This window comes from Coregonus lavaretus (assembly GCF_964263955.1).
Source record: "Coregonus lavaretus genome assembly, chromosome: 30".
Taxonomy (NCBI): Eukaryota; Metazoa; Chordata; class Actinopteri; order Salmoniformes; family Salmonidae; genus Coregonus; species Coregonus lavaretus.
In genome coordinates, this window is record NC_140017.1 from 26,889,947 (window position 1) to 26,902,853 (window position 12,907).

The 12,907-nt window shown below is 43.0% G+C and overlaps 1 protein-coding gene across 2 annotated transcripts; it reads right to left on the reverse strand.

Moving 5' to 3' along the window:
• Positions 1–500: 500 nt before the first annotated feature.
• LOC311105877 (adapter SH3BGRL-like) lies at positions 501–11,418 on the reverse strand (the record flags this gene model as incomplete). Of its 2 annotated transcripts, XM_084148100.1 has the most annotated exons (12): positions 501–521; positions 2,110–2,139; positions 3,034–3,060; positions 3,430–3,453; positions 4,224–4,250; positions 6,705–6,731; positions 6,826–6,855; positions 7,554–7,724; positions 8,586–8,804; positions 9,206–9,286; positions 9,440–9,625; positions 11,374–11,418. In XM_084148100.1, 12 exons carry the CDS (start codon positions 11,416–11,418, stop codon positions 501–503), a joined length of 888 nt encoding a protein of 295 aa, XP_084004226.1. The 2 variants fall into 2 exon arrangements, with proteins under 2 accessions (XP_084004226.1, XP_084004227.1); XM_084148101.1 differs by lacking the exons at positions 2,110–2,139; positions 3,034–3,060; positions 3,430–3,453; positions 7,554–7,724; positions 8,586–8,804.
• Between the last annotated feature and the right edge of the window lie 1,489 nt (positions 11,419–12,907).

The window sequence follows — 12,907 nt, forward strand, 5'->3', positions numbered from 1 at the left end:
GCCCAATGCTCTGTTCTCTGTAGCTTCTCTGACAGAACACTTATGAAAACACACAGCTACCAATACAGAACAGCAACACAGTGTACATTTCAGACAGGGATTATATCCTCACTTTACACTGGTTGGGTTATGTGGTTTTAGGATTTATATATGTAATCTGTATGATCTCATACAGATTATTACCTAGGTACAGTTAGGGCACTAAATAATATAATTCAATGGTTTAATAATGCCAGTATGAAGACACATTTGATAAATGGGTCAAAAAGGCACAGAGTAATACATGTACTGAATTGTTTTCTTTTTAAATTACTCTAGAAAGACATTCAGTAACAAGAAGACATGTTTATGAGTTATACGATGCAGCCATCAGTTCACTGCAAACTACCTGCTCTCATACTGCCACCCAGTGGCAGAGAAGAGAATTCTGATTAAGTAATAAAGTAGTTTATTTTACCTGGGCAGTAGTAAATGACATCCTAAACCTTTCCTGGCTGTAACTATTCATCCTCTTCTTCCTGCTGAAAAAAGAAAACTGAGTAATGACAATGTTGATGACAAGGTAAAGCAAGACATCAGATCAGAGGAGAACCAAGATATCCCACTCAGTACTATCAATATAAGAGCCAGACTGTAGTTGAACTCCATATTAGTTTATTTAAATTAAAAAAAGAGCACAGATGACTCATTTTACAGTGCTAGTTTAATAAAGAGAGCATCCAGAACAAAACTTCCATTGCCAATTAAGTGTTATCTCTCAGCTGTGCTTGATTACAGTTGAACAAGATTACTGAGGAGTGGAGCAACTGATTTCATTCAGATAAGGCAGTTATCACCATCAATAACCATAACAAAGATTCAGTAGAATATTCAGCTGGCTAATGTCTTGCTCAGATCCTTCTCAAAGTGGAACAAGAGTTTTTGCATCAAGGCGAACACTGGTGAGAACATCCGTGTGTTTGCTGGTTGATATACTACCTCTGCTTCCTCTACCTCTGTCACTTCTTCTTCTTCCTCCTTGGCATAACAAAAAAAATACAAAAAAAGATTTTTTTGGTGAAGGGAAGGGTCCAGCACAGGGGAAACGAAAAAGTAGCATGTATAGTTGGGTTAAAAGGGAGTCAAACCATATTATAATCCAGGGGAGGCATCAAGAAAACAGGTAGGAGAGATGAGATTGGGAAGACACTAGGAACACTAGGAATATATCCACTACTTAGGCCAAGGGAACAAGTTAGCCACAGGGATAGTGCACCATTCCCTTAACTGCTAGTGAAGTAGTAAGAGTAGTGTGGGCCTTTAAGCAAGGCCCTCTATGGGGTGGTGTCATATGACAACGAAACTGCAAGGCACTGCATACTTCACAAATCATCAGACCACATTCCATCCGAGGTGCATCTGTTGGGTTGAGCATGGTGTTGCGCTAATGCAATTAGCTACATTTCTACAAACGTAAATAGCCTTTACCCTATGGGCTAAATTTTAAAAAGGTGGTGAAGTGCAATTACTTAGTCCTGTGACCAATGAATTCACTGTTTTTAATGACTAAGTTTACCAGAAAACTTGCTTGTGGATATAGTGCTTGCTGTGTATTCAAGATTTGATAAATTATGTCCACGGTAACAAATTATTTAAAGAGTGTAGTCTGGTGCAACATATATGACACTGCCAAGATCTTGTTGTGGGGGATCATTGCACAATAACAAACAGTCCATTAATCTTCTGCAGTGCTTGTCCTGTCCACACTCAGTCTCAAGACTCTCCTCGCAAAGAGAAGCCATGCCAATGGCTTTTTAAACATCCCGTTTGTCATCGGGTTTTCGTCAAGTCACTAGAGATTCCTATGCAACACTGTAAGATCCAATTCACACGTAAACCAACGGACAATGACCTCATCCCAGTCACACTGCATCAAAACCCCAACCAGAGTCCAGATAATTTCCAAATTTTAAAGACAGCATACCACAGGAGGGATGCTGGCAGCCTTGTGGAATAAAAGGGTAGAGAGCTCTTCACAAACCCACACTAAATCCACATATGCCTAAGATCCGTTTACTCCACGTCAGGGGCCACACCATGCAATGGGCTGGGAGCACAGACAGAATATACCTCTGTTACCTCTGGGGCCTCTTCTTCTTCCTAAGGATGGGGATATCAGGGGTTTTGAGCATTTCCATGTCAAAGAGGGAACAAAGGCAAGAGATACAACAACCTATATTTGAGATAAGTGAAACGGCATGTCACTAAGGAGACTTCAAGAGGGAGGAAAACCCTGTGTTACTTAATGTTCTCATTATTATTATTATGATTATTATAACCATAAATATACCAAATGACCGTGTTGGAGATGTTGTGTCATGCTGCACACCATCAGTTATCTGTACCACAGAGACCACAACCCATGCAGCAGCACAGACAGACATAGAGAGATAGAGAGAGAGATCTAAGATCCACAGAAGACGCCACAAATTACAACCAGAGGAAACTCTCTTCTTGCTCCTGCAATGAAAATATAGGAGGAGGTGGAGGAGGTGGAGGAGGTGGAGGAGAGCAAGAAAGGGGAGGAAGAAGAGAGCAAAAGCAGTGAAGCTTGTGTGGAAGAGGAGGGAGGGCAGGCAGTGGCAGTTTGGAATGTTGGAGAGGCTCTGTGTGTGTGTGTGTGGGGGGTGTGTGTGTGTGTGTGTGTGTGTGTGTGTAATTTACTAAAATCAGTATGAATGACAGTGCTGGGTTTCTCTATCATGGTCTGTGTTCTGATGGCTACCAGAGTTACCATGTTGTTCATCCAACTATGTGATTGAGATTATCTGGCATGACAGAGAGGGCTAAAGAAATATAGTAAAGGCTACAGTCTGTTCAGATGCCATAGGTGAGATAGGGTCTGTTTAATCTACACAAAAAGTAGTCAAAGAGGAAATTGAAGGAACGCTGAATAAACTGTGCAAGTTGTGGAAGCAAGAAAAGCAGATAGATAGAATGGTGGAGAGGTAGAGGGGGACGAGTGTAGTTAAAAAAAAACTCGTATCAATCTACCTCAAGCTGTCGCAGCTCTTCTTCCTCCTAGAAAGGATGAGATTAAGTGTCAGTGGTGTAGATGGAGGGGTCAGAGGTGTCACCAGAGGCATGCGCTATAGGAAAAGTATGTTGTTTAAAATGGAATCTACAGGGATAGTTCAGGCTGACAGGAAGGAAGCAGCTACAGGACTAGGGAAGAAATGAGGAAGAGGAAGGCTAAAAGAGAGGGGAGACGGACAGAGGTTTGGAGGGCGTGAACACAGGCTACTGATGAGGGAACGAACAGCAGATAGATCACAAGACAAGCTCTTCCGTCCCACAACACAAAGGCTTCTGATCTCTGCCAGACAAACCCACACAGCTGGTGACTAAGGGAACAACCAGAGAAATTCACAGTCGCAGACATCCAGTTACCTCCGACCCCAAATCCTCTTCTCCCTGGAAAACCAAACCAAGAGATGGGGAAAAGGGCAAAGGGGGGAGGGGTCAATGTGTGGAGGAGGTACAAGGAGTTGCTGGAGGAGGAGACCCTCTTGCAGATAGCTTTACATGCATGATTCAACATGAACCAAGCTGGAGCCCTAAAATATTTAGTTCAGCTTAATTATCTTTATGTGACTTTATTGGATTTATTTAGACTTACTGTACTATCCTTGTTACTGTATCTGGTGTTAACTACTTATACAATATATATTTAAATGTAGACAGAGTAGCAGCTAAACGAGCATTACATTTTTCAAAATCAAATCATCAAACTATCTTATCAAATGACAAATAGGAATGTTATTGACTAGGGTATCTAATGATTATATCACTAAGGTGGCATGCCATAGAAAATATCAGTAGTGTTCTAAAACTGTGTCAAGGATTAAGATGAAATGCATCCAAACATACAGCAATCCCTCCACAGGAGACCTGTGGAAAATGAGACGGGGACAAAAACTACAAAAGAAGGAAGAGGGGTTTCAAGCATTCAATATTGCACAAGAAACGCTACACCAAAGAAGAATATGTGAGGTTAGTTGTCTGGACATTGGACACAGACCACAATCACAAGGATGCAAACAAACCACACATTAAAACTGAACACCCAAGGCCCTTAGCTCAGAAACTGAGACTACAGTATTTAATTAATTCAATTTAAGGACTGAACACTACAGCTATTGAACATCGAACACAATTCAAAGTAAATGTAAATGTAGATCTACCTCAGAAACCGGCTGATCGTCTTCTCCCTAAAACAACGAATAGTAATGATTGGCTTTGGATCAACTCACTTGCTTTCACCAGGTTACTGTAACTAGGAAATACAGATTTTAACAAATGGATTATTACTACACTGCTCAAAAAAATAAAGGGAACACTTAAACAACACAATGTAACTCCAAGTCAATCACACTTCTGTGAAATCAAACTGTCCACTTAGGAAGCAACACTGATTGACAATAAATGTCACATGCTGTTGTGCAAATGGAATAGACAACAGGTGGAAATTATAGGCAATTAGCAAGACACCCCCAATAAAGGACTGGCTTTGCAGGTGGTGACCACAGACCACTTCTCAGTTCCTATGCTTCCTGGCTGATGTTTTGGTCACTTTTGAATGCTGCCGGTGCTTTCACTCTAGTGGTAGCATGAGACGGAGTCTACAACCCACACAAGTGGCTCAGGTAGTGCAGCTCATCCAGGACGGCACAACAATGCGAGCTGTGGCAAGAAGGTTTGCTGTGTCTGTCAGCGTAGTGTCCAGAGCATGGAGGCGCTACCAGGAGACAGGCCAGTACATCAGGAGACGTGGAGGAGGCCGTAGGAGGGCAACAACCCAGCAGCAGGACTGCTACCTCCGCCTTTGTGCAAGGAGGAGCAGGAGGAGCACTGCCAGAGGCCTGCAAAATGACCTCCAGCAGGCCACAAATGTGCATGTGTCTGCTCAAACGGTCAGAAACAGACTCCATGAGGGTGGTATGAGGGCCCGACGTCCACAGGTGGGGATTGTGCTTACAATCCAACACCGTGCAGGACGTTTGGCATTTGCCAGAGAACACCAAGATTGGCAAATTCGCCACTGGCGCCCTGTGCTCTTCACAGATGAAAGCAGGTTCACACTGAGCATGTGACAGACGTGACAGAGTCTGGAGAAGCCGTGGAGAACGTTCTGCTGCCTGCAACATCCTCCAGCATGACCGGTTTGGCGGTGGGTCAGTCATGGTGTGGGGTGGCATTTCTTTGGGGCGCCGCACAGCCCTCCATGTGCTCGCCAGAGGTAGCCTGACTGCCATTAGGTACCGAGATGAGATCCTCAGACCCCTTGTGAGACCATATGCTGGTGCGGTTGGCCCTGGGTTCCTCCTAATGCAAGACAATGCTAGACCTCATGTGGCTGGAGTGTGTCAGCAGTTCCTGCAAGAGGAAGGCATTGATGCTATGGACTGGCCCGCCCGTTCCCCAGACCTGAATCCAATTGAGTACATCTGGGACATCATGTCTCGCTCCACCCACGAACGCCACGTTGCACCACAGACTGTCTAGGAGTCATCAGGAGCATGCCCAGGCGTTGTAAGGAGGTCATACAGGCACGTGGAGGCCACACACACTACTGAGCCTCATTTTGACTTGTTTTAAGGACATTACATCAAAGATGGATCAGCCTGTAGTGTGGTTTTCCACTTTAATTTTGAGGGTGACTCCAAATCCAGACCTCCATGGGTTGATAAATTTGATTTCCATTGATAATTTTTGTGTGATTTTGTTGTCAGCACATTCAACTATGTAAAGAAAAAAGTATTTAATAAGATTATTTAATTCATTCAGATCTAGGATGTGTTATTTTAGTGTTCCCTTTATTTTTTTGAGCAGTGTACAATCCAATAACATCACAAGTGCTTTGATATCTATTGACACATAAGTCTGATGGATATATTCAGTTGAACCTATTCAATAGCATATAACTTAATATCTTATCAATAACGAGTTTACAGTGGTTCACTCCGTAGTGAACAACAGTGCCCAGAGTAACACTAACACATGTCTCGGTTTACTCCGCGTCTGTTTGTTTGTGCCACAGCACATTGTATTCAACACCAGCATTCGCTTCTGAGGCACTTCTGAGCCCAGCAGAACACAACAGTGGTATGAGACATTAAAACAATGTGAAATTTGACCTTTGCTGATCAGTCAGGCTTTTGCCTTTATATAACCTTTACCATTCTCAATACAGCTTTCATGTCACAATAAAAGCATTAATTAATGAATGAAGCTGCTGGTGAGTGAGAAACTTTGCAAGTGTATATAGCATGTTATTAAGCATGTATGATGTAATCATGTTTTGGCTAGCAGACATAGCTGGGCCTGGGCATTGGCAGAGAAACTTCATAGTACTGATTTATAATCAGGGACTATGGCCAGGAAAACATAGACCTAACATCTGTATGTCCCTTTTAGACCTACATGTATATGCTTTGTTTAGAATAGTTGAATGACTAAAAAAGTTAATAATTTACTTAATTCCAGAATATTAGAGTTCAATAAAGGCACAATGTAGTATGGAACCATGTGCCAGGTCTATTGGATCCAGGCTAAAAGCGTTACTTAGTGGGGCAGATGGCACAATGCAGAGAGCAATGGCTGTTATTAATGATAATGCCCTTCATATCAGGCATTACTCCGGTGGACACAGTGTCGCCTGTTACCTTAGCCTCCTCATCCTCTACTTCTTCCTGTTTAGGATAAGAGAGAAAAACAGTGAGAAAAACATGACTCCCAAATTTCTATTTGATTTCAATACTTTTCAGAAATGTAAAAACACTTTACCTGGGCTTCTTCCTCCTTCACGGGGGCCTTCTGACAGAAAGGGTAGAAAATAGAAAAGATTGTGTATCAGTATTTTTAGAATGATAGCATGACCTCAAGGAGACATGTGGAAAACAGAGAACCTCTCCTCAAACATGGATGAGACACTTCTACATGGGAGGTCGTGCAACTTGAACAGAACTCACATATCAGGCACATTGAACAACAACATTGTGGGATTTCCAGAGGACCCCCACCAACACATACACACCTAGACATGGATGGACAGTGGAACGACACATACACACCTAGACATGGAAACACATACAACACATACACACCTAGACATGGTTGTGGAACAAAGGACATAGTACATATAAAAGAAAATCAAGACCAATGACTATGTAGCAGTCATTGAGATGACACAAAGGCTGCAAATGGAGTCAATTAAAACTAAAAAACTAAACAACAAACAAAGAGATTACAGTTAACTAATACAGAACAGAGAAGTGGTTGAACATCCAACAGATCTAAGGAACAAACAGAACAGTCAACAGTCAATAGAAACAGTTACAGAACAGTCAATTGAAACAGTTATGGGACAGTCAATATAACAGTATACAGGTGGGTTAGTATGGTCCAGAGTTGAGGAGGAGACGAGGACAACAGGAGCTCGAGGGAAACAAAACCCTGAGGTAGAGGAAAATAAAACATTAAAGAGATAGAGATGTCACGGGAGGACACAGCACAGGATTCTGGGAGACAATTACAGTGTCTTCTGCGGCTTCCTCCTCCTCCTCTGAAACCTTCTCTTCTGCGGCCTCTTCTGCTGCCTCCTCTCCTGTTTCTCCTCCCACCTCTGCTTCCATCTCCTCTGTGTGTTCATCTCCATTGCACTCCTCCATCGGAACCTCTCTTTCCTAGAGTGAAAACACCCATGTGCCGTCAAGGGGGAAAATACTATGTATTCGAATAGTAATGACTCAGCAGCTGTCATGGGCACACAAACACCAGGAGGGGAGCAGCCCTACTGCTGGAGTCACATGTTCAAAGACATCACAGAGTAAGGCATCAGCATCAGCAGCTCCTCTGAGTAAAGGAAAATGCATGAATAAATGAAGGGAAATTACATATGGTTACAAGGTGATGAATAGCAGCATATTGGTGCTGTGGAGAGAAATGAGAGGTTTGCAATGATGTATGCTGTAGCAAGGAAGACTGCATATTATCACACTGCCGGAAGCCAGCTAAATCAGTCCAGTCAACAGTACCACATCATTGCAACTTAAATGGAAAATAAACCGGCCTGGTACTCTGGATAACTGCGAAAGCAGAGGGCGGCTGAACTGTTTTCCCAGAAATACCCATGAAGCTGGTCCAGTAAAATGAACTCAATTTGCACTCTTCTTGAAACAGCACCCTCTAAAAGCCTGTGGAATTTGTTAGAGGAAGATCACAGGTTCAGCTGGGCAATACTTTCTCTGCTGTCCCTGGCCACCTCCTTGAAAAAAAATATAAAAAATAATTTCTCTGTGATGCTCATGCACCAGGTCAATCTCTTCGGTTTGGCAGCATCCCAAAGTGAGTTGAGAAGTTTGCTTAATGTACTTTTTTCTTAATATATCTCCATATAAATGTTCATATCATAATTTTTTACAACAGCATCAGACTCTTCTGTAAGAACAGTCCTATTATACAAAAAGGTTATGCTGGATGGGAGGAAACCGGGGAGAAATGGTAAAGGTGAGACAGGGACTGAGGGGATCAGAGAAAGGTATTACTAGTGTGTCATCAAGGTTCTCCTCCTCAACCTCCTCAGCTTCAAGGTTCTCTTCATCCTCAGCATCATCAGTTCCGTTCACAACGGTCTCACTCTCAACGGTTCCGTTCTCAACGGTCTCATTCTCAACAGTCCCATTTTCAACAGGCCCATTCTCAACAGTCCCATTTTCAACAGGCCTATTCTCAAGGATAAATGCCTTTTCCGCCTCTTTCGCTTCCTGCACCAAGGAAAATTGGCAGGTTGTTTAACACAGTTGCATCATCCTCAACTACGTTAGCCTACATGTCACATTGTATCCCTCTCATACAATTAACCTCACTAACTCCTACTTGCCCTCCAAAGGAATATGATATGTGGAGTGCACTCAGACATGTCTCAACCTACTAAAGGCAATTGAGCGAAAACAAATTAGGAGGACAATACATGGCTGAGCATTTCAGCTAAACAAACATTAAAACTGCCTGGCCCTGACATGGAGGTGAACCATTTTGGGGCGAGTTTATTTGCATTATAAAATCCCTTGAGTGGAAAACACGTTGTGTGGTTGTAATCTATAGCTAAAAAGCTATATAAACATAATTAAAATTTTAGAAAAGTAAGTGAAAGTTGAATTCCAACCTTGGACCCTGGAGGAGGTGGCAGACCCAGGAAGGCATACACTGCATTGTCTTCTTTGGCGTCAAAGAATGTCTCGTAGTCCTATGGTAAAAGACAAATGAGACATTTCTGTTTAGTCCCCAATCGTTTTCTCAGCCTTTGAATGGACACTTTCCCCCCACCTTTACCTGAACCATTCAGTAGGGAGTAGGCTTGTTGGTCACCACACCTTCTACATGATCTTGTTATGCTCACCCCACAGTAGCTCTCTTCGTTGAAGATCTGAGGGGGTAGGGGGATCCCGTTGGTGGGCTTTTTCTCCACAGGGACATTTTCCCTCATCCACATGCGGTTGTCCTCATTGCAGGCAATGTCCAATTGAGCGTAGTCCACTTTGAGGGCTTCCAGGAACCCAAGCACATCCTGTTGCTTCTTTTTGATCTGGACCATCACACAGGTGTACAGGCAGACAACAAACACAGTATAGATAGGTTTATTCTTTATGAGATCATGTTTGGCTGCTTTTTTCTATTATTAGGTTGGGGAGAGTAGAAGACTAATACATTAATGAAAGCTTTTCACTTCTTGTTTTATAGTTTCTGGACAAAGAACCCATTCACATATCATACACTATATATACAAAAGTATGTGGACACGCCCTTCAAATTAGTGGATTCAGCTATTTCAGCCACATCCGTTGCTGACAGGTGTATAAAATCGAGCACACAGCCATCGATCTCCATAGACAAACATTGGCAGTAGAATGGCACAGTGACTTTCAATGTGGCACCATCATAGGATGCCACCTTTCCAACAGGTCAGTTCGTCAAATGTCTGCCGTGCTAGAGCTGCCCCGGTAAGTGCTGTTATTGTGAAGTGGAAACATCTAGGAGAAACAACAGCTCACCCGCGAAGTGGTAGGCCACAAAAGCTCACAGAACGGGCCTGCAGAGTGCTGAAGCGCGTAAAAATCGTCTGTTCTCGGTTGCAACACTCACTTCCGAGTTCCAAACTGCCTCTGGAAGCAACGTCAGCACAAGAACTGTTTGTCGGGAGCTTCATGAAATGGGTTTCCATGGCCGAGCAGCTGAACACAAGCCTAAATTCACCATGTGCAATGCCAAGCGTTGGCTGGAGTGGTGTAAAGCTCGCTGCCATTGGACTCTGGAGCAGTGGAAACGCGTTCTCTGGAGTGGTGAATCACGCTTCATCATCTGGCAGTCCGACGGACGAATCTGGGTTTGGCGGATGCCAGGAGAACGCTACCTGCCCCAATGCATAGTGCCAACTGTAAAGTTTGGTGGAGGAGGAATAATGGTCTGGGGCTGTTTTTCATGGTTCGGTCTAGGCCCCTTAGTTCCAGTAAAGGGAAATCGTAAAGCTACAGCATACAATGACATTCTAGACGATTCTGTGCTTCCAGCTTTGTGTTAACAGTTTGGGGAAGGCCCTTTCCTGTTTTAGCATGACAATGCCACCATGCACAAAGCAAGGTCCATACAGAAATGGTTTGTCGAGATCCATGTGGAAGAACTTGACTGGCCTGCACAGAGCCCTGACCTCAACCCCATCGAACACCTTTGGGATGAATTGGAACGCCGACTGCGAGCCAGGCCTAATCGTCCAACATCAGTGCCCAACCTCACTAATGTAGCTGAATGGAAGCAAGTCCCTGTAGCAATGTTCCACCATCTAGTGGAAAGCCTTCCCAGAAGAGTGGAGGCTGTTATTGCAGCAAAGGTGGACCAACTCCATGTTAATGCCCATAATGTTGGAATGAGATGTTCGACGAGCAGGTGTCCACATACTTTTGGTAATGTAGTGTACATTTTCTTTGATACTGTAGATTAGGTTTGAGGTAATTCAAATATATTCCAGAAGGTTCTGCAAGTGAATGCATGGTGATTCATTTTCAACAGATTGCTGTTGCAGGTTTGGAATGTGATCTCAGCGACGGTCAAGATATATAAGGAAACTCGGGTAGTCCCAGTGCTCCTCAACTGAGAAGTTAGACCCAAATAATGGTACTAAAAGTTGACAAACCGCTAAATTGCCTATAATAATTTGAACCGATTTTAATCTGTTTGCCAGTCACATAAACGCATGAATTAAGAGCTGAACAAAAGTCGTGGGAAACCGGCCAACAAAGTTAATAGCATTTAAAAACAAAGACTCGGGTAAATGCTTACCGCTGTTGATCCAGATGAAGAAGCTAGAAATACTTTTATAACCATTTTGTTACAATGCGTTCTGTAGAATGAGGTAGTAGCGTAGGTTATTAAAGATAAAGGCTGCCTCCCCTAATAGTAGAGCGCACCCATGACATTACTCTGCGAACACAAGCCACACCACTGAGGCTATTTTTGTCCCTAAACTCTCCATCACCGCAGGATTGGTGGGCCAGGTTTCTAGGGGTGCAGCGCTAACCGAATGATTGGCAACTTCAGCTGTCTGTCGGCATGGGGACCACAAAGTTAGTTTGCAGCTACTTGCAAAGTGCATATATGGACAGAAATAGCCACTGACCAACAGAGCAACTAGTGAAAACAAAACCAAGAGTTAAAACGGGCGGTTGCAATGTATGCTGTTGGACCATGTTTATCTATAGGCCTAACAGTTTTTTTTTGTAGATCTACAGTGTGCGTGTTTATTATAGGCTAGTGTGTCGTTTTTTTTCTTGTAGTATATCCTGAAAGTTGATCAAAACAAACAATTGCGAACATGTACTATAAGTCTAATATAATTGGTTTAGTTGAAAACAATTTGAGTTTATTTACAAATTAGGATGGTGTGGTCTTTAATTCTCCCAAAAGCAGTCAGTTCAAAGAAATGTCCTATGATCAAGGAATGCAATAACATTCCTCGTCTATCATGATTTGCCCATAGAATTAGAACGTTTTCTAACGCAGTTCAGTAGCCAGACAACTACGTTTCCCATCGTCCTATTCTAGAGAACGCTTGTTTCTAGGGCAACCACAAATACATGTTCAGAGACAGCCAGCCAACAACATAATCGGTCAATGACTGTCTCTTGCTATTGAAAATAAATAATAACTAAACTGAATGCAAGTGAGTGGGGGGAGAAAAATATATTTTAATAATTGAATGTAGGGATGGCCTTGGCATGGGGAATTATTAGGCTTGGTTGTTAGTTAGCTATGTAGAATAGTTGAAGTCAGGAAAGGTTTTCAATCAAGGAATGTCTGTCACTCTCTCGGTGTCTTCAACTGGCTAGACCTAGCTAGATAACGTTAGATAGCTAGCTAAACGGATTATACTATTAATTAATGTAAGTATGCTATAGTTGAAAGTATAGATTGCTTTGATTCTTATAATTTAACATACAGTGTGGCTAAATTAACTACTTCAACTAATTGGATATCTGTCTGCTATATTACAGAAACTGGTGCAGGCTCATCTTTGGCCAGGGAGACATGTCTCTGAGTCTGAGACACCACACCAGAGGCATAGTGCAGCAGGACAATGCTAACTATGAAGTTTGTGCAGGGGATGCAGACTCAAGCTGCTCCTCAGGCCAGTCCACCCTGTCCAGGTCAAGCAGGGGATACAGCAGTAGGACAGTCAGCAGGGAAGACTCTCAGGGGTCATGCACCCAGTCAGACTACGAGGAGGAGGCTGACACTACTGCAAATAGGACCTTTGCCCTCTCACCAAGCAAGAAGCCAGGTCTTGGCACGATGACAGCCAAAGCACTTAGTATGT